The sequence below is a fragment of the Vulpes vulpes genome, chromosome 9 (genome assembly GCF_048418805.1).
Source record: "Vulpes vulpes isolate BD-2025 chromosome 9, VulVul3, whole genome shotgun sequence".
Taxonomy (NCBI): domain Eukaryota; kingdom Metazoa; phylum Chordata; class Mammalia; order Carnivora; family Canidae; genus Vulpes; species Vulpes vulpes.
This window is the reverse complement of record NC_132788.1, coordinates 75,643,892-75,664,554: the sequence shown is the minus strand read 5'-3', so window position 1 is coordinate 75,664,554 and position 20,663 is coordinate 75,643,892. Positions and strand designations below refer to the sequence as shown.

Here is a 20,663-nt window from a genome sequence, read left to right as displayed (position 1 = left end):
AAATCAAGCAATTGTGGAGTGGCTGGCTGGCTCAGTCAGTAGAGCATATAGTTCTTAATCTTGAGTTGTGAGCTGGAACTCCATGTTGGGTGTAGAAATTACATATATACATATGTACATAAATAGTTAAAAAAAATAAAGTGGTTCCATTTACTGATTGTGGTAAATTCTTCGAAACGTATACTTAACTCTTAAGTCTAAATTCTAAGAAACAGGTACCAAAAAAGGATGAATTTTATTTATATCAATCTCATTTTAAAATATATGCCCCTCAAAATAAAAATTAAGACAATGATTTCTCCATCTACTCCATTTACTAATTCTAAGTCAACAAGTGTTTATTGTGTATTTCTAAGGTTTTATGGTGTGAAATAGTGTATAACTTCCCCTCTGCTCACAAAGAATTGAGATTCCTCTTTAGCATGAGTGAACTTTTTAATGACATTTTGAATATCAGTTGCTCCGGGTTTTGTAATCAATAATTTGATGCTTTTTAAAAAAAGCAAATGACCTATATGTAGATGAATATAAGAGGCTAGGTAAATGTCCCAACAGCAAGCAGCAAGTACCCTGCACCACCAAGGTTCTAACAAAGTGAGTTGGATTCCCTAGTCTAGAGTCTTAACCACCAAGTTAGTCTCTTATTTGGAACCACAACAGTAATAATCAAGGGAAGTAAAAGGCCTCTGCATCTAAACAAGGATACTTCATAACATGCTCATTAGCCTTACCTAACATCCTTCAGGGATGTTACCCCCCCACTACCCTCCCAAAAAACAGTCAGTTAAAATGTCAAGGATTTAACTTCAGAATTGCCCATTTTTTATTTCTGCCTTAAAGACCACAGAAGGTGTGTTGTGATAAAAAGGAGATTAGTGCAAGATGTAGAGGTGTGAGGGAAATCTGTACACTAACCAGGGGAAAGGCCATGTCTAAGTCCTTATTTCAGTTCTCACATGCTTTAAGCTATACTCAGCAGGTATTTTAGAAGAACATCTTTGGCCATAAGAGTCATTCTACAATTACTAAAGCAATGATGCTATATTAATTTTTATAATTTTAAAATTACAAAATTATAAATGTAGTTCTTATAATTTTAAAAATTTGATGTAGCTTGTGAACTACTGTTAATAAATAGATGGTGGGGGGCCTGGGTGGCTCAGTTGGTTAAGCCTGTGACTCTTGGTTTCAGCTCAGGACATGATTTCAGGGCCCTGGGATTGAGTCCCACATCAGGGCTCCTCGCTAATTTTAATAAATCTTAAAAAATATATAAATAAATGGATGGTAACTCTGTAAGTCTAAAATGCAGAAATATATCGCTCTGGTCTGTTCTTGGCAGCAAGAAGACACAAATTATTCAACACCAACACTGTATGCTCCGCTCAAAGTAGAGGCACAAACCAGGCAACCAAAGATGACCTCCAGATAGGTTTTGTTTGGCTTGCATTGTAACAACATTTTCTTAAAATTACTTTGCAATGTTTAAATTCGGATTTTAAAAATCAGAATTTCCAGCTTTTCTTAGAAAATATCAGATCTTACAGCTTTAGGGCTTGATTTCTGAAGCGGAATCACCTTGCCTCTCCCCAGGGCAATAGATCTCCAGTTTACCTCAGTCCCCATCATTCCCTATTGACCTACACCTGGCCTAGATTTCTCAGTTTTGCAACCTGCCTGGCACTGGCAGGTATCTGAATTGATGACATCAACTATGGAATGACCCAAGGCATTTTATAATTCATAGCAAGGCCATTCTAACCAAAGGAGAGATGATATATACACAAACCACACAACAGAAGACATTAAAATTCTATGTAAGCAAAAGAAAAGACAGATACTTACTGAACCACAGCTTGACCTCGAGTCAGACCTTTGATTTTCAAATAATGCTCAATTACCCTGTCCTCACTGTAAAACAAGGAAATGAGAAATATGGCAGTGTACAATTAAATGAGGTACAGACTCAATTTGAAGATGCTCAGGTGGCTTGTTGAGAAACTTGAGAAAAAAGGCCTTTACCAACTTGTTTGAAAGACAGAAGCTTGGCTGACTTTCTTTTCTGTAGGACATGGATTCCTGAACCTCAGACATTTGACTCCCTCATCATGATTTGCTATTTGTATTTTATATGATATATGACATATATTGATATTTTTAAAAGATTTATTGGAAATGGAGAAATAATATCAGTTTGTCAAATGAAAAACAAGTATTTTTTTTCTGTAACTGAATGAGATATAATAGGTACAAAATAGTGTTATCAAATGCTAATTAGTGAGCCTTGCTAGAGAAATTAAAAGGCTTAAAAAAAGAGATCAGCAAGTGTTCGGTATTAAAGACATTTTCCTTAAACTATCCACAAAGATTTAGAAAGGATTAAAACTGTTCTGAGTCTGGTGTATAATCCAAAATGCTGCTCTTTTGTCACTCGCTGCCTGGGGACACACTGCTTTCAGAGCAAACCCTTCATTACTGGCCCAGCATAAAACTTGTTAACTGGAGGGGCACCTGGCTGGCTCAGTTAGTAGAACATGCAATGCTTGATTTTGGGGTTGTGAGTTCGAGCCCCAAGTTTGGGGTAGAGATTCCTCAGTAAAAAGTTAAAAGAACTTGTTGACTAGAAAGGCAACTCACTCAGCAACTGTACCCTACTTTCAGACAGCTGTTGTATCTCAAGTATAACCTAGAAGGGTAAATGTTTTTATCTCTACACAACCAGTAATCAGTGGTAAATGGTCTTTGTTTGTTTTTTCTTAAGAAACTATCACTTAACAATAATTTGTTTAGAAGATTCCAGACTCAGGAAGAAATGCAGTCTCAGGACTCACTTTCACTCTTTCTGCACATTTCATCTTCCCTATAAAACTATTCATGTTGGATATTTACTTTGTAATCTGTTTTTCAGTGGAAAGGAAAACTATCTTCAGGATTCAGAGCCATAAATCAAGGAAACTATGTAGCTAAGTCAAAGGGAGAAAAATACTTTTCTAGGAAAAATACTGTATGGAAAATGGGTACTATGGATTCATTAAAATATAAACAAATAGAACGACTTAAAATAAACAACAATTTTTGGCTATGGAAGAAACCTATGATCAGTCAGGTCATTTCTGGCCATTAACAAAACCTCTATCCAAGGAAGTTTGTATTTTATAACATGTATATTGCACTCCACTAGATTAAAGCCACATTACACAGTGGCAGTACATGTATTGAGCATTATGTTCACTTAAAAGCACACTCTACAGACCTTTTACATATGTGAATGAGAAGGCACGCAGCCCCTCTTCACAAATGACTACAGTCTTAGTACGATGATCTCCAGTAAGCTTTGACAAGACCCTTTCGTGGAAAGGACCAAGGTCTACTTACAGTCGCTCTGATGCATGTGATAGGCAATTTGATATTTTCTTCACTTATATTTCTTTTAATTTCTTGAAAAGCGTGCACTTCTCAATGGAGGCTAGGATAACAGGGTTATCTGTTGTCTTGCTTTGGCTTACCAGTAAGCAAGGGATGGATGCTCCTGGAGCGTTTTGGTTGGAAAGGCTGGTAGAGTCTTTAAATCTTTTCTGGCATTTTCATCACTGAAAAGAAGAGTAATACAGTAATGTCAGCCACCATTACCTAAAATATCATGCAAGCTAATCACCAGAGGAAATCTGATAAATAACTACAGTATACTGGGCTCTATCAAAATGTTGTCAGGACACACATATGGCTATGGATTCAATTAAAGATAGCTGCCAACTGAACCCCTCGAAGTCATTTGATATTTTGAAGTTTTTAGAAATATTTTTAAAAAATTAAAATAACAGTATTCAGCTACCATAATCCCATTTTCCTTACCCTCCTGCTAAACTTGCAGCCATTTTCATCGGATATTTCCTATGTGTATATATATTCTATTACATAATTATGGATACTCCATTTTCACACAGCATTCTTCAAATTTTGTTATAAACCTCTATGCTCCTTTAGCATCCTCATAATGACCTTTAGCAGCTATATAATATTGTTGGAATATTGATTATCATAAAACCACTTGTAGTATCACCAATTTTTCATAATAGATATCAATTCAATAAAAGAGTTTATAAAGGGATGCCTGGGTGGCTCAGTTGGTTAAGCCTCTGCCTTCAGCTCAGGTCATGATCCCAGGGTCCTAAGATTAAGCCCCATGTGAGGCTCCCTGCTCAGCCAAGAGTCTGCTTCTTTCTCTCCCTCTGCCTCTCCCTACTGCTTGTGTGCATGCAACATTCTCTCTCTTAAAAAAATAAGATCTTTTTAAAAAAAAGATTTTATTTATTTATTCATGAGAGACACAGAGAGGCAGAAACATAGGGAGAGGGAGAAGCAGGCTCCCCACAGGGAGCCTGATGCGGGCGGGACTTGATCCCGGATCCCAGAATCACGCCCTGAGCCCAAGGCAGATGCTCAGCTGCTGAGCCACCCAGGCGTCCCAAAAATAAAATCTTTTCAAAAAAGTGTATATACATAGACCTTTCTATTACTTCTTTCTTATTTCCTTACTACCCTCTGAAATAAAACAGATCAATTTGGCCATCTGTAAAAATCATTTGAATAGAAGATGTTTGAAAATGTGTTTCTAATGAAACCCAAGTTATTGCTCAAATAGCATTAAGTAAACTAAAAATGTACCTTGTGTAAGGTTGGCTATTATCACATTATAAAATGGTAAAATCCTAGTTATCAAAAGAGAAGGGTATGGGGGCTCATGGCTGGCTCAGTCAGTAGAATATATGACTCTTGATCTTGGGGTTGTGAGTTTGATCCCCACATTGGGTGTATAGAGGTTACTTAAGGAAAATTTTAAAAAGAAAAGAGAGGGGTGTAACAGAACTTAACAGAAGGAAGAACAGGTAATATGACCAGTCACAGCTTCCTACATAGTATGAGAGAAAATAGTCTCAAAACCTGCCCCCAATATTTAAGGAAGTAGTCTATGAGAAAACAGACATGACTTTCTGGTCTATTAGAGCCTAGGATAAGTATATAAGAGCTACTCAAAATCCTGACCAAACTGGTGTCCATCAAACTTTCCACTGCTTCATATCTTTACATGACCTATCCTTTGTTGAATGTCAGGCTCCATGCAACATACTTTATTTTTTAAAGATTTATTTATTTATTTGGGAGAGAGAGAGAGAGAGCATGGGGCAGAGGGAGGGACAGAGAGAAAGGGAAAGAGAGAATCTCAAGCAGACTCCATGCTGAGCATGAAGCCTGACTTGAGGCTCCATCTCATGACCCTGAGATCATGACCGGAGCTGAAATCAAGAGTTGGACACTTAACCAACTGAGCCACTCAGGAGCCCCCATGCAACACACTTTTTAGGTATTATTTACCTGAAATAAGTCTCATCACAACTCTTTCCATGTGGTAGGTACTATTATTACATATGCTTTATAGGCAAGAGAGGTTTCCAGAGGCTAAGACACTTGCTCAATGTCTCACAGCCACTATGTAGTGAAGCTAGAAGGCAAACCCAGTCTGCTTGGCTTTAAAGAATAAGACCATAACCATTCCCAACAGACTCTCAGAGCAATGTCCCAAAGAGCCAACATGCACATTCTCATCTTTGGCAAGGCAGAGCTCCCCTTCATCTTTACCTACTAGTTACAAGTGAAAACACTGAACCAATTAGTTTTAAGAGCCATCATTTATGCATTTTCACATTAGCTTTCCTGGGGTTTACCCCAGTGTTTACATTGAAAGAGATGAACCCTCCAACTGCAGAACCAAACACTCAATCTAAGGTGAATATCCTCCCAAAACATTCATTCAGCACTCACAGATCAATTGTTACAGATTAATCTGGGAAACCAAGCATGGCCTGTAGACAGGTTTAATCTGACCCACATTTTATTGCGTGTATTAGAAGCTGCTCACTCCTGTCACCAGATCACGCTTGGTGTAAGTGGTTCTCCTTTAACATTTACAGAGGTTTATTTAGGATTTGGTTTTACCATCATGTTTCCTGACCATGCTACAGGGCAACCAAGTGAACCCACTGAGCAAACTGTACATACACTTATGGTCTTTCAGTAAGAACAGAGAGAGTTGAGTGTCACCTAGCTTAGAGACACTATGATTTGTACCTGTCAACATTACATTTCAGAATGAAGGTTGTGGCCCTTTCTAAAGGGGAAAGACCCAGCTTTACAAATTACTACAGGAAATAAAAAGTCACTTGGCTCATGTTCTTACATAAGGATAAATCTCTCTATTCATTTGAAATCTAAGCAGTATGGCTTAACCACATTGACAATCTTGGAAAACAGGTTTGGGCTTCCTGAAAACCAAAATACACCACAATCCAATTTATTCATATTAAAGGTCATCTGTCAACTCCCAGTAATGATATTTATTTTTCTTAAATAATTTCTTTCATGCTCTGTCCTTCAAATCTCATTTCCTTTTCAAAGATGTTGGCTTGTGAGTTTTTTATGAAGGGCAAATACATGTACATATTCTAAAATGAGAGGCTAAGGACAACACTTTTTGTTATTAATCATCACCACCAATTACATATGGATTGTCATCTTCTGGGTCCATGTGAACTATAGGCCATGTTCCAAGAACTCAGCCCAGCACTCAGTTACCTCTTTGGATTGTAGTTAATTTTGTGGTGTTCTTTTAGCAAGTATGTATTAGTATATACTGCACACCTAGTATGTAGAAGCAAAAAAGAGAGGAGGGAAGGGAGAGAAGTAAGAGAGGGATTTTATCCACCACTCTATTCAATAAGCTTGTGGCTGAGAATAAATGGGAAGTTATTACGGCCCTTTAAGAAGGTTTTAGGTCCTGTGACCTCAAAACACCAGTATCTCACAACACTGAAATTTTTCTAGCATTTAAGCATTCGATACATGTTTGCTAAACCCCAGCAACTTACATGTAGTGCCTCACTAAAGAAACAGCTATGTGTTTCAGCAGAAGAAAAAATACTCCCTGTGCGGAATTTATTGAAAAATAAACCATGGTCTTTAATATGTCATCTTTTCAAGGAATTTCTTTTCTTTTCTTTTCTTTTCTTTTCTTTTCTTTTCTTTTCTTTTCTTTTCTTTTCTTTTCTTTTCTTTTCTTTTTTTTCTTTTCTTTCTTTTCTTTTCTTTTTCTTTTTTTAGATTTATTAATTTATCTTAGCTAAGTGGGGAGGAGCAGAGGCAGAGGGAGAAAGTATTTCAGGCAGATTCCCTGTGAGCTCAGAGCCTGACATGGGGCTCAGTCCCAGGACCCTGAGATCATGATCTGAGCTGAAATCAACAGCTGGCCACCCACCCACTGAGCCACCCAGGCACCCTTCAAGGAACTGTCAAGAGTAATTTTAACTATACAATGTTCCCCCCTTATCCAGGGAGATATGTTCCCAGACCCCCAGTGGATATCTGAAACCATAGATAGTACCAAATCCTATATACTATGTTTTTTTCTATATAAAAATACCCATGATAAAATTTAATTTGTAAATTAGGCATAATAAGAGACTAAAAGCAATAATAATGAAATAGAACAAATAAAAAATGCACTATAATAAAGGTTATGTAAAATTTTAAAATATTGCCTCCAGCAAGAAACAAACAAAACAAAAATAAAAACTGAAACACTATGCAAGCCATATAAAACATACCGGAGACCATCACTATCACTTTGCAATTTGTGATATAAGCTATTAGTACAGAATGGATAGGGAGATGCCTTCTGAGCTCCTCAATTTGGTTTCCAGTTTTAAAAAAATGTATTAACAGAGCAAATTATCACTAGAGCAAAAATAAAAGAGATACATAAGTGATTCTGACAAACGTAGAATCTGGACCATCCCAGGTGATTATACTCTCAGGAAAGAACAAAGCCTTATTTCTTTGTGTTAGTAAAGGTTCCTGTTGTCCTTTCACATTTAGTCATTTGTGCTGTTGCAAAAATGTCTTTTCTTTGTGAATATAACATCACTTTCCCGTAAAAACCCATTTAATAGTCCATTTCTAACAAGCCACCACAGATATTGAGATAATTGAGCTGTGGACATTAGCTATAAACATTAAAAGAGAGAGTCCCAGAAGGACCCGAAGATGGCTGAGACAGGCAACCTAGCAGAAAAATGGGTTAAACTTTTCAATAAACAGTGCACAGAAGTAGAAATCTGATGACTGACAGAATCAAGTGTTCAGCTTCACAAGGACTCAGGGAAACACAAATTAAACCCTCAAGGAACCACCACTACATATCAGACTGCCAAACTTAAAACTCTGACAATACCTAGTCTACTTGAGGATGTAGGGCAGCAGATACTCCCATCCATTGCTAGGGGAAATGTTAATTGGTATGATCATCTTGGAAATTTGCATACCCCATACACAGAAATCCTTTCTTAGGTATGTCCCTAGAGACATTTACACAAAAGAATAAGTTTTATAGCAGCATTGTTCACAAGAAACAAATAAGACAGGGTTGGAATGGGGGGGCGGGGTGCAATTAAATGGTTTTATGTGTATTAAGGAGGGCATTTTTTTTAAAGATTATTTATTTGAGGCAGAGAGAGAGAGAGATAGAGAAACAGGCAGAGGGAGAAGCAGGCTCCATGCAGGGAGCCTGACGTGGGACTCGATCCCGGGTCTCCAGGATCATGGCCCGGGTGGAAGGCAGCGCTAAACCGCTAGGCCACCGGGGCTGCGCTAAGGAGGGCACTTGTGATGAGCATTGGGTATTATATGTAAGTGATGAATCACTAAATTTTCCTCCTAAAACCAATATTACGTTATATGTTAACCAACTAGAATTTAAATAAAAATTTGAAACAAATAAAGCCAAGACAAAAAAGGATACAACAATAGGAATGATAGAATTGCAGTGTATTCAAACAATGGAATATCACACAGCAAAGAAAATACACTATAGCTTCACACAATATGATGAAATTCGCAAATAGTAAAGAAGCAAGACCCCAAATAATGTATACCTCACAATCTTATGTTCTAAAATAAGCAAAATAGGGGCACCTGGGTGGCTCAGTAGGTTTAGTGTCTGCCTTTGGCTTGGCTCATGATCTCTGGGTCCTGGGATTAAGCCCCACACTGGGCTCCCTGCTCAGTGAGGAGTCTGCTTCCCCTATGCCCCTCCTCCCCGTTTGGGGTGCTCTCTCTCTCAAATAAATAAAATCTTAAAAAATAAAATAAGCAGAATGAAACTAGAGATTCATATTTAGGTGATAAAAGTAGAAAGCAAAACAAGAAAATATAGTACCATAGAGTCAAGAGTACCTTCGGGGAAAGAGGATTTTATTGAAGGGGGGAAGGGCACAGTCCACAGTAGGGGTGGGTGGGGTCCTGCCTGGCGACATTCCTCCATGGGTGTAGGTATGTAGCTGTGCATTCTCTGATTTGTTCTTTAAACCAAACGTATATGTTTTATGCATTCTTCTGTGTGATATACTCCCCATCAGAAATGAAATCAAATGTGGCTAGTGGGTGGAAATAAGGTGTGTAGAGGAAGGCTGCTCGTTGCGCTTTAGAGGGGAAGAGCTGCATCTCTAAAGCAAGAGGTTATAACTTACTAACCAAAAAGTGAACGCACCACGGTGTTACAAACACTGGTGCATTATTCTAAGGTTAATCCTGATGATTTTCAGAGTTTAGGACCAAGGATTTCACGTCTGAGTGGATTGACAGTAGATGAGTGCTTCTTTGTTCACCCTCTGAAGAACCTAGCCCGGGAATTTGCCGGGGAGCCTGAGGCCACGTGGATCCCCTGAGCTTGCAGAGGCAGCCAGGTCTGGCTTCAGCACAGATGGGCCCCTCCCGGCTAGCAGGCAGGCAGGCAGGCAGGCAGACAGACAGGCAGACAGCGCAGGGCAGGAGGCTGGGTGTATATGAATCAGGAGCAACCTCAGAATCCAGAGGGAGGGCCGGAAAGCAGCTGGAGGTGAGCAGTCCTGGATGGAGACGTCTCTGCCTTTCCCCAGCACTAAATGCACTCACCCTGATGCATTTAGTGCTGACCCTAATGGCAATGGAAATGTTATTTTAAAGATGCACTTGACCAGAATTGCCAAGAGGGGCAGATTTCTCCAGCTTCTGGCGAGAGTGAATACCCATAAATCTATAAGACTTGCTACATCTTGGTAACTAAATCAGGAACTAACTTTTCTTCATCTCTCAGCAGGAAATCATCTGTCACATTGAAGAACATGCTTGTGCTTCACCTGATGATCTGGGGAGAACCCCTCCATTAGGTATTCCAGATTCCTATTCTGACAGCTTTTTAAAAGGAAGCAACCCATGACCCACCATTTTGCCCCTACAACTACTTTCCAGGCGATGATTCCCTCTGGCATTTTCAGGCCCCTTTTCTTGGGCTGTTGTTTTTCTTCACTGACCTCAGAAGCCCTGGAGGAATGTGCCAACCTCACTCATTTTTGAGAAAGCCACATGGTTGGCAAAACGGAGGCCACCCTTTGTGTGTGCGGGAGCACTTGTGTGGAAACAGCCACCCCCAGCAAATGTGTGCACCTGTTTGTGGCTAATTGGGAACATGCTCATAGTGATAACCAGCCACCTGCCATTCTGAGGCTGGAGCACAGGCAATTAGCAAACTGTGGGTGCCAGTGCTTCCCAGAGCAGACCAATCACTGAGGTCCCTTGATGATGGTAGCTGTGTATGCCTGGTGTGGGGGCATCCCTAGGTTTCTAGGACACTTTGAAAAAAAAAAGCCCAACCCCCAAACTTCCCTTTTCTTTTCGAGGCTAAAGCTCTTTCTTACCTGAAATCCAAAGCAAAAGTGCCTAAAAGGCACATGTTAAAAGTAATGACCCAATAGAAATGTTTGTGGAAACCTTATTACACAAAGAAATAAACTAAGCTATTTAAAAAGTAACTTAGGACTGCTGGGTTCTTTTTACCCATATATAACTCAGAACCCATTTTCTTTCTTTCTTTTTTTTCTTTAAGATTTTATTTATTTAATCATGAGAGACACAGAAAGAGAGACAGAGAGGCAGAGGCACAGTCAGAGGGAGAAGCAGGCTCCATGCAGGGAGCCTGACATGGGACTTGATTCCGGGTCTCCAGGATCATGCCCTGGGCTGAAGGCAGCGCTAAACCGCTGAGCCACCCAGGCTGCCTAAAACTCATTTTCATAAAAATGTATACACAGGGAAGCCTGGCTGGTTTAGTTGGCAGAGTATGTGACTCTTGATCTTGAGGTCTTGTGCCCCATATTGGGCATAGAAATTACTTTAAAATAATACATACAGACATATTGAGTAGGTACAGTATATTGCTTAAATATATGTAAATGTAAAAATGCTATAGTTAATGCCTGTTTGAACACTCAAGATAAAGTCTAGCATAGCCCAAATATAATCAGAAATTAAATAAAGGGGAGAAAAAAGAAATAAAATAAAAGGGTATGAAAAGGGACATCCGGGGACTTGGGCAAGTTGTCAGCGCTGGGAGCTCTATCTAATGCTGTGCTCCATGCAAACTAAAGATTTGCAGTTATTAGGAATTGTGCGAATTAGAAACATTTGCCAGTCTCCTGGCATGGCCCTGTAGAGACCCTGGTGATAAGCCACTTCCTTATCTAAGTTTGCTAGAAAAATCCACTCCACTGAAGGACTGGGACATGATAATGATCATACTAGTTTACAGAAAGTATATTTAATGTCTGTTAAATGGTGTAGGTGCCAACTCACCTACTAAAACATTCGTGTTGGATCCAGTATTTAAGGATGACAGCTTGCTTCACCATGTCATTATTAAAAGGATCTTGCTTACTGTATATAAAGATGAATTTCCTTGACCAATCTACTGATGGCTTAACACTCCATGATTACCAGTTTACTCAGAGTGGTTTTTTCACTGGCTGGACTGCCTTCAAATTACCCTGTTTCAATTTTTAAAAAATCACATTTCTCTCAGTTATCTGGAAACTTGGCTTTCCATGATGAGTCTAGTTTATTAGCTCCTTGACTTAATAACCAGAGAGTTGTAACCATAAATTTCTTTCTACTAATTCCTAGATGAGGAGATAGGAAAGGTGACAAGCTTAAAATTATCACATCACAGTCCCCTGCCCAGCAGAATCAGAATTATCTCAGAACTTGTTAGAAATGCAAATTCGTGGGGCCTACCCCGGACCTACTGAATCAGAAAAGGGCTCAAAGGGGGACCCAGGAATCTGTCTCACAAACGACTTTGAGAAGAACTGCAACATAATAGAATACACACATCATGCAAAACCAGGAGATTTCCAAAAAAAAAGAGGCAGTAATCAACCATTTAAAATTGAAAAGAAGGTCCAGGAGGCTGAGGACAGTCTAGGAGGTTAGTTTCAGGAAACTCTAGGGGGCTGACCCAACACTGATGCCAAGTGAACCTGTCATTCAGCCCCCAAAAGGAATGCTGCCAGTAACAGCTCACATTCACTGTGAGCATTATTAGGTGGCAGAGCTTGGGAGAAAGCCTCTCTCTATAGGTGTACTATGCTATTATCACCAGCTCCCCCATTTCACAGATGGGAAAACTGAAATTTAAGAGAGATTAATTTAAACTCACACAGGAAGAAAGTAGCAGATGTGACTCCAAACCTGTGCTTTACCCACTTTGCCTAACTCCTCCAGATTCCGACAAGCGGGGGAAGGGGAGAAAGAGGAGAAAGAGGAGACTCCGCTTAATTTAGGGCTTTAGAAGTTATAAACATGATGGCCATGGACTGGTTCTATGACAGTAGTAGTTGCTTGGGTGAGGACAGGTAGCTTTTTAAAACTAGATTAATCTGGATTTGCCAAAAACTGAATTAAACCGCATCCGAGATCTGAACACAGATAACAAAACTGAGTATTTGCCACCACTCCGTGTTTCTTGAGCCAAACCAAAGTAACTATAGCCCATGCTTGTCCCCTAATAGAAAAGATCGAATTTTGTTAAAAAGTATATTTTTTTAAGAGCTAAAAAATCAGACCTCGTTTTCAGCAGCATTTTAAACTAGGGCATCCAAACTCACCTGAACCTCACTTCAGGTGAGAAGCCCGACATCTCAACAAGGCTCCCTCACTCCCACAAAATATTCCTGATACCCCTTTTTTTATACTGACTTAATATTTCTTAGGAAGCTCCCCGCTCCTGCCGGGTTATCTGTGTTGCAGGAGCCCCAGTCCTGGAAGGAGATGGAGGGAGTAGGGCACGTGCTGTCACTTTCATTGTCAATTGTATGCAAAGGCAGAAAGCTAGAGCTCCAGGTCACTCAATGCCTAACCCCCAGACGGAGGTGATTTCCTAGAAGCTAAGATGAAGTGCCCTCCTTGCCCCCCACCCCTCCAGCGGGTTGGGCGAGCTGAATTCCTCTGGTCCACACCCGGGGGTCCCTGGAAGGGACCGCAGCCCACCGCGGCCTGGAGACTTACCAAAGGCTCCGCAGTGAGGTGGCTCTTGGTCTAGAACAGCAGCAGCTGGTTGGCTGGTTCCCCGGGCTCCGGGTCGGAGCCTCAGAAGGGGAAGAAGGGGAGGAGGAGCAGGAGGGAGCTGGAAGGCTGGAGTGGAAGTGGGGAGGAGCCGGCAAAGCCGGGCTGGCTGGGCCGGACCTCCAGGACTCCCCTCCCATGTCACATTCTTGGAGTTTGTTCCCCGCCCCATTCAAACATTTCTCCATCACACCTCCAGCCAGGTCACTGGAAGCATTACCTAAGCCATCTTCCTGGCCTCCCGCAGAAGCTCTGGAGCCCCCACTGCTTCCAGGAAAGGGGTGCCCCCCCTTCATCTTCAGCTCTTTCATTTGGGTTCAGGTGTGAACATACATTTCCTGGCAGTCCCTGATCTCCAGCTCCCTCAGACCCCTCAGTTCCTTAGCAGAATAAAACAAACTGGCTTTAAAGGGGACTGTCCTGGGCGTATGCTGTGTGGCGGACAGGTGCTCGGCATTTTACCTCTAGGAACTCACTTAATCTACATAGCAAACCTACACGTAGGCACTATTTCCAATTTACAGATAAGGGAACTGAGGTTTAGAAAAGTCACCTCGCTGTGCCTGTCCGCCAGAGTTTGTAGATGGGCAGCCAGGACTTGGATGCAAAGCTTCCACTTAGAAACAAATCAACAGACCAACCAACCAGCTAGTCAGCCCTTCTCCGATGTGCGGTAAGAAGGTTTGGAATGAGAACTGAATTCAGTCCCAAGTTTCTGTCTTGGTAGGATTTTTGTGGCCCTAGATAAACTAACCTTTGTGAGCCTTGACTTCCTCATTATAAAACTAGGGAGAGTGACCTGTCTTATAGGGTTCTTAGGAAGACGGCAAAGCATACTGTGAAGGCCCCTGCCTACATTGAATAAATGTGTTCTTTCTTTTCTGACAGCAGCACTTGAAACCAAAGAGCTTGCCAAACCCTTTATTGCCCCCACTCTCAGACCAGGCTGGTGATGGATGATTACCACCAAGAAGAATCCTCAGTGGGTCATCCAGGTTAGAGTAGACAGATTAAATACTCAGGACACACCCATACTAAAAAAAAATCATTCACTGTTGAATCACTATATAGTGCACCTGAAACTAATATAACACTGTGTGTTAACCACAGGAATTAAAAAAAAAAAATTCATTACTTATCTGAAATTCAAATTTAAGTGGGTATCCTGTACTTTTATTTGCTAAATCTGCCAAGGGTTGGTAATAAATGACACAGGGAAAGAACTCTGGAAGCACTGGGCCAAGTCCAAAACTGTAAGCAGTTTTAGGATTGGTTCAACAGAACCCACTAACTGGTTCAAGTTCAGCCTTGAATCTTGCTCCTCCAACATCATGACCAGTCCATGGAATCTGTCTTGCCCCCTGCTTATCTCAGCACTGTACCAAAGATGCAAAGAATCTGCTTGTGTTCTTGGTGGGAAACACAGTGTTCTCTCAGCTTGGATTCTTTTGCCATTGTTTCTGTCCGTGGCCTGACTTATAACAGAGGACAAATTACTCTGTCCATCTGCATGCTTGATAGTGATCAACTGTCCACCTATTTTTTAAGCCTAAAGAATTTCTAGTAATAATGAAAATGTGATGAGAGGTTTTTCTAAACATTAGCCAGCTTGCTGAAGATTCTGATCTTGTGTACTTGGAATCGCCGACTCTTTCAGAAGAAGGAAAATTTCTAAGAATGACAAGCTGAGAAGCAAGTTGACATGAAATTCTGTAAAAATATTTTACAAATTCATAAGGACAGAAAGTAGAATGGTGGTTGCCCAGAGCTGGGGCAGGGGTGAGGGGGAGTGTTTAACAGGCACAGCATTTCGGTTTTGCAAAATGGAGATTGGTTGTGTAACAATAAGAATATATTTAACACTTCTGAATTACGTATCTAAAAATGGTTAAGGTGGTGAATTTTATGTATGTTTTGCTCTAACTTAAAAAAATGATCTTGAGTTAGAAAAAAAGGGCAAATAGAAGAAAAATTTTATAGATCGTGTTTTCCTATAGAAGAATGAAAAGTTAAAGAAATCTGTTCCTCTCCTGGGACATTGCCTACTAGATAAGTGAAAATTATTTATGGCCAACTTGAAGCCCCAAAGCTGTATCCCTTCTTCCTGCATGTGTGACTCAGTGTGTCCTTCCTGGTCACACAAAAACTGGATTAGCCACATCAGCCATTTGAACACAAATGATAAAACTGAATATGTGCTATATTGTAACTTAGTGTTTCTTGAACCAAACCGAAAGGCACTAAAACACGAGGGATCCTGGAGGTCTTTTATTTTTGTTTGCTTGCATCAAATCTTTAAATTGTGAAATGCAAAGTGTTCTGAAATGCAAAATATTTAAAAGCCATGAAACAGAGGCCTGGATTCCTAGCCTGCTTCTGCCCTTAAGTGGTGGATCCAGGCTTTCCCTTTCTGTAAAATAGAGTGGAGCCCCTTCACAGGGTTATTTTATTTTATTTTATTTTATTTTATTTATTTTTCACAGGGTTATTTTAAAGTCCACACAAGACTATACCAGCATTTAAAAACAGATTAAAAACAAATGAAGTCCAACAAGGGAATAGTCTGAGCATGAGTTCTGTGAACTGCTAAGAACTATCAAAAGAAATAAAAGTATTTGCTTCTATTCAAACACAGGCAATACCTTTCTTTTCTAAAGCTGGTACAAAACAGCTTTTACAGTTTGAAATACTTATAACGTGCTAGGCACTCAACTGAGCATGTAAACAGAATCCACCCAAGAATCCTCTTCCACAAACAGGATTACCACCTCCACTTTACAGATGGAAAAACGGAGAAATAAAGAGGTGCAACTTGTAGAAGCCCACACAGCTGCTCAGGATGGAGCTGGGACAGGGACCCAGCATGACACCAGGGCCTGAGCTATGTAGAGGACATGACATTGTTGCCATAAACAAGCTATGCAGAGTCATCTGCCCTGTGGTCCAGGAGTACCCCATGGTCTAAGTGCATTTCATTATCAGCCCTGTGCAGCAGATCCCACTAAACATCCTCTAACTTCATTTTTGAGTAATTATCCAAAGAAAAGGCAGAGTGGATATTCAGAGAAGGAGGGTTCAGATCCATATTCCATATGTGGAAGATGTGGGACCATGGTTGCCAGTCTCAGTCCCCACATCTGCAAAATGAGCATCTCAATTTGAGGACAAAATGTAAGGGTGCCCGGCAGCTAGCAGAGAATGGTAAAAGCAGTGTGCATAATGGTGAAGTGAGAGCATGAGCTCTGCTGTCAGATGGCCTGGACTCAAATCCCAGGTCCATAGCTTACCAGCTATGTGACTTGGGCAAGTCACTCAATTTTTCTGGGCCTCAGTTTCCTCAGCTGTAAAATGGGGATAATAATCATACCTAGCTCTTGGAATTGATACAAGGACTAAGGTAGTGAAAATTTGGGAAGCTTTTAGAAATGAGTATTCCAGGCACCAGGCACTGCTCTAATCCCTTTACATGCATTATCTCTGTACATTTTCACAGAAGCCCTATGAGGTAGAGGTCATGTTACTCATGCAAAATGGAATCAGAAAGGGCTAAGACATTCCAGACATCCACCAAAAAGCTGGCTTGTAGAATTCCAGGTGATTTCACCCTCCTCAGTGGAGCACTTGTTCAGACACCAATGAGAGGGCCTCTTCTTTGAACAATTCATTCAACACCCAGGTCTTCTCTGTGCCTTACAATTTTCAACAGCCAGAACAATCAGCATAATTTGCAAGGCCCAGTGACAAATGAAAATGTGGGGCCCTTGGTCAAAAAATCATTAGCAATTTCAAAATGGTGACAGAAGAGCATCAACCAAGCATGGGGCCCTTCTGAGCACAGGGCCCCTTGTGATTGCACGGGTCACACACTCTTTCCCTGGTAGGTTTCCATTGTCTTAATTACTTCCTTTCTGCCTGCCCAGCCTTGGGCGCCTGTGCCCAAACTAAAGGAGTCCACTGACAAAGGCCCACAGGCCTTGGGCACCAGCGGGTTCTGGCCAGGGCCCCCCACGTGCTGTGTGGAGTCAGAGCTCCCTGCTCTGGGTGGCAGGGAAAAGCTTAAGTCTTGGTTTGGGAAGTTTCCGTTGGGCAAAGCGGGTAATATTCCACAAGTCTTCCATTCATGTTAAACAAGGATGCAGTGCAGGACATGTGTAAGTCACTGTGTTAAGCTTTTTTAAAAATACAAAATAACCTCTAAAAAAATTCTGACAAAAGCACTTTTTTGATGTCAATAAACAAAAACACAGTGCCAGGCCAAGAAGGAAAACTGTAAACATTTCCCCGCCCACCATCCTGAGACAATTGTAAGTCATGACAACCATAATAATAGCTTAATTTTTTTCTGCCCCTACCTGAAACAAGGCAGTGCACAAAACGCTGTAATACCGTACTGCAGAGATGAAAGTTACTAAGAGAGATCCTAAATGTCCTCATCTCAAGAGCAAAGAAAGCTCATAACTACATATGGTGACGGGTGTTAACAAGACTCATTGTGGTGATCACTGCACGCTCCATAAAATTATCTGACCGTTATGGTGATTGCTGCAACTGAAACTAATGTTACATGTCAATCGTACCTCAAAAAAATGTTTTTAAAAGAACTGCAATTATCCTTATACAGACAAGGAAACTGAGTTTTAGAGACATTCGCTAACTTAGCTAAGATTGTTCACCAGTAAGAAGTGGAATCTGGAACTAACCGGAGCTCTGCTGAACTTCAGAATCCACTCTCTTATGGTGTCTCACTTACGGTGGAAAAGTATGTGGCCATACAGAAAAAAAATAATAGAACTTCCAATAATATTTATTTGTTTCCATTTCTTTGAATGCATTACTCTCATTCCTTTCCACATGTTATTCTTTTGTAAATATTTTATTCTTTTTTTAAAAGATATTTATTTATTTATTTACTTATTTACTTATTTAAGAGAGAGCACATGCACGAATAGGGGGAGGGGCAGAGGGAGAAAAAGAGGAAGAATCTCTCAAGCTGACTCTGTCCAGCGTAGAGCCCAGATCAGGGCTAGATCCCTGACCCTGATATTGTGAACTGAGTGGAAACCAAGAGCTGGACACTCAATAGACTGAGCTACTCAGGGGCCCTGTAAATATTTTATTCTGAACAGGATGCTGGTATGGTTGTACATGTATATAACTGATACAAATAAATAAATAAAACACATATATTGGGAATGAAAGTGCTGTATGAGCAAAAGAATTCAAAGGACACTGCACTCTGCCATAACTTACATACCAGTTTTTATGCATGTATCATGTGTTTGAATATACTGGTACATATGTTTTTTAAAAAAATGGATAATATATCTATTTGTATTTTTTTCAACTTTGTATATTGTAAGCATCTTTCCATGTCAATAAACATTCATCCACAACAATATTTTTAAAATGAATACTAGATTCTTTAAGCATTAATTTTGATAGGTAAGATTTGATGATTTAGAATAAGAATCTGAGGTCTGGGGCGTCCGGGTGGCTCAGCGGTTTAGTGCCGCCTTCCGCCCAGGGCCTGATCCTAGAGACCCGGGATCGAGGCACATGTCGGGCTCCCTGCACGGAGCCTGCTTCTCCCTCTGCCTGGGTCTCTGCCTCTCTCTCTCTCTCTGTCTCTCATTAATAAATAAATAAAATCTTAAAAAAAAAATACTTAAAAAAAAAAAAGAATCTGAGGTCCGTCTGACATTCCTAGGTCTTCACCCCATCCTATCCCAATGAATGGTGGGATATAATTAAGTACCTAGAAACCAGGGATTCTTCTTAATAAATGCATCTCTTTTCCCAGAAAAATTGAAATCAGGGTCTCAAAGAGAGATCTGCATACCCATATTAATAGCAGCATTACTCTTAAGAACAAAAAAGAGGAAGTAACCAAAGTATCCATCCATGGATGAGCAGATAAACAAAATGTAGTCTATACATACAAAGGAATATTATTGTACCTTAAAATAAAAGAAAGTCTGACGCATGGTACAACACAGATGAACAATGAGGACATTATGCTAAGTAAAATCAGCCAGTCGCAAAAGGACAAATATCTCGTGATTTCACTTATATGAGATGTCCAAAATAGGCAACTTTACAGATAGGAAGCGGAATGGTGGTTGCCAGAGGCCGGGGGACTGGCAGAGATATGTTAGTGCTCAGTGGGTATGGAGCTTCAGTTTTGCAAGATGAAAAGCTTTGGAGGTGGATGGTGGTGATGGTTGCACAACAGTGTGAACATGTTGAGTAGAACTAAACTACACATTTAATAATTGCTAAGATGGTAAGGGGGAAAAACCCAACAAAACCCATATCTCACTATAATAGATAGGACTCAGTGGAAAGTGGAAACCAACTCCCAGGGACTATGACATCTCTACTCTGTACCAGGCACCCTGAAAGGGTTAAGGTTAAGGGTTACCTTATCTTATTTTATTCCTCAAAACAAACCTCTTAAAGAAAAGGGACCTTCGGTTTAGATGTCTTAAAACAAGCTGAAGGTCAAGCAACTGGCAGATTAGGAGGGCTTGTCTCAAACTCACACCACCCTCTCTGAATTCAGAGCCCATGCCTTTCACCAGTGTCTCTGAAAAGGAGACTGGAAATGCAGTCTTGCCTCCATCATGGCTCTTATTTGGCTAAGTGCCTCCCACACTCTAGGTATTTAATCTACACAAAGGAACAAGCGTTGAACAATGAGAAAAAGGTAAGGCATCCAAGGGCACTGATGATCGCGAGCTCATTTCCTGCCTTCTCACACTTAAACTATCTCCTGAAGTGACTAATATTAGACTCTGGGCCACTGTACTGATAACACCACTTACCAAGGTAGAGTCCACTGCCTGCTGTCCCTCACTGCCTTCTAGCAGGGACAGCAGGGATCCACACAGGCCTGCTTACACAGGTGTAAATTAAAATGGCAAATCTGAGATAGGTGGGGTACACAGATTGCCAGTCTGGTCTTGCCTAGCTGAATTGTCATGGATATGTCACTCCTTAGTTCATCAGCTATAAAATAGGGTTCAAATGCATGATTCAGACCAGCTCTAACACTCTATGCTTAGAATAGATGAAAAAGTGCCCATTGTTATGGATGGATGATTTTTTTTCCAAACTCAGAGCTCTTCAGAAAAATCAAGTGCAGAACCTGATGAATGTTTACCCTGCCTAGGAGTTAA

The 20,663-nt window shown here is 40.5% G+C and overlaps 1 protein-coding gene across 6 annotated transcripts in view; it reads right to left on the bottom strand.

Moving 5' to 3' along the window:
* FRMD4B (FERM domain containing 4B) overlaps positions 1 to 20,663 on the bottom strand; it is a 320,836-nt gene that overhangs the window by 36,999 nt on the left and 263,174 nt on the right. For all 6 annotated transcript variants that reach the window (XM_072720486.1, XM_072720485.1, XM_072720487.1 and 3 more), the window contains 2 exons: positions 3,507 to 3,590; positions 1,846 to 1,911 (listed from right to left, as the gene is read on the bottom strand). In XM_072720486.1, the coding sequence (XP_072576587.1) occupies positions 1,846 to 1,911; positions 3,507 to 3,590 (150 nt within the window). The remainder of the gene's footprint in view (positions 1 to 1,845; positions 1,912 to 3,506; positions 3,591 to 20,663) is intronic.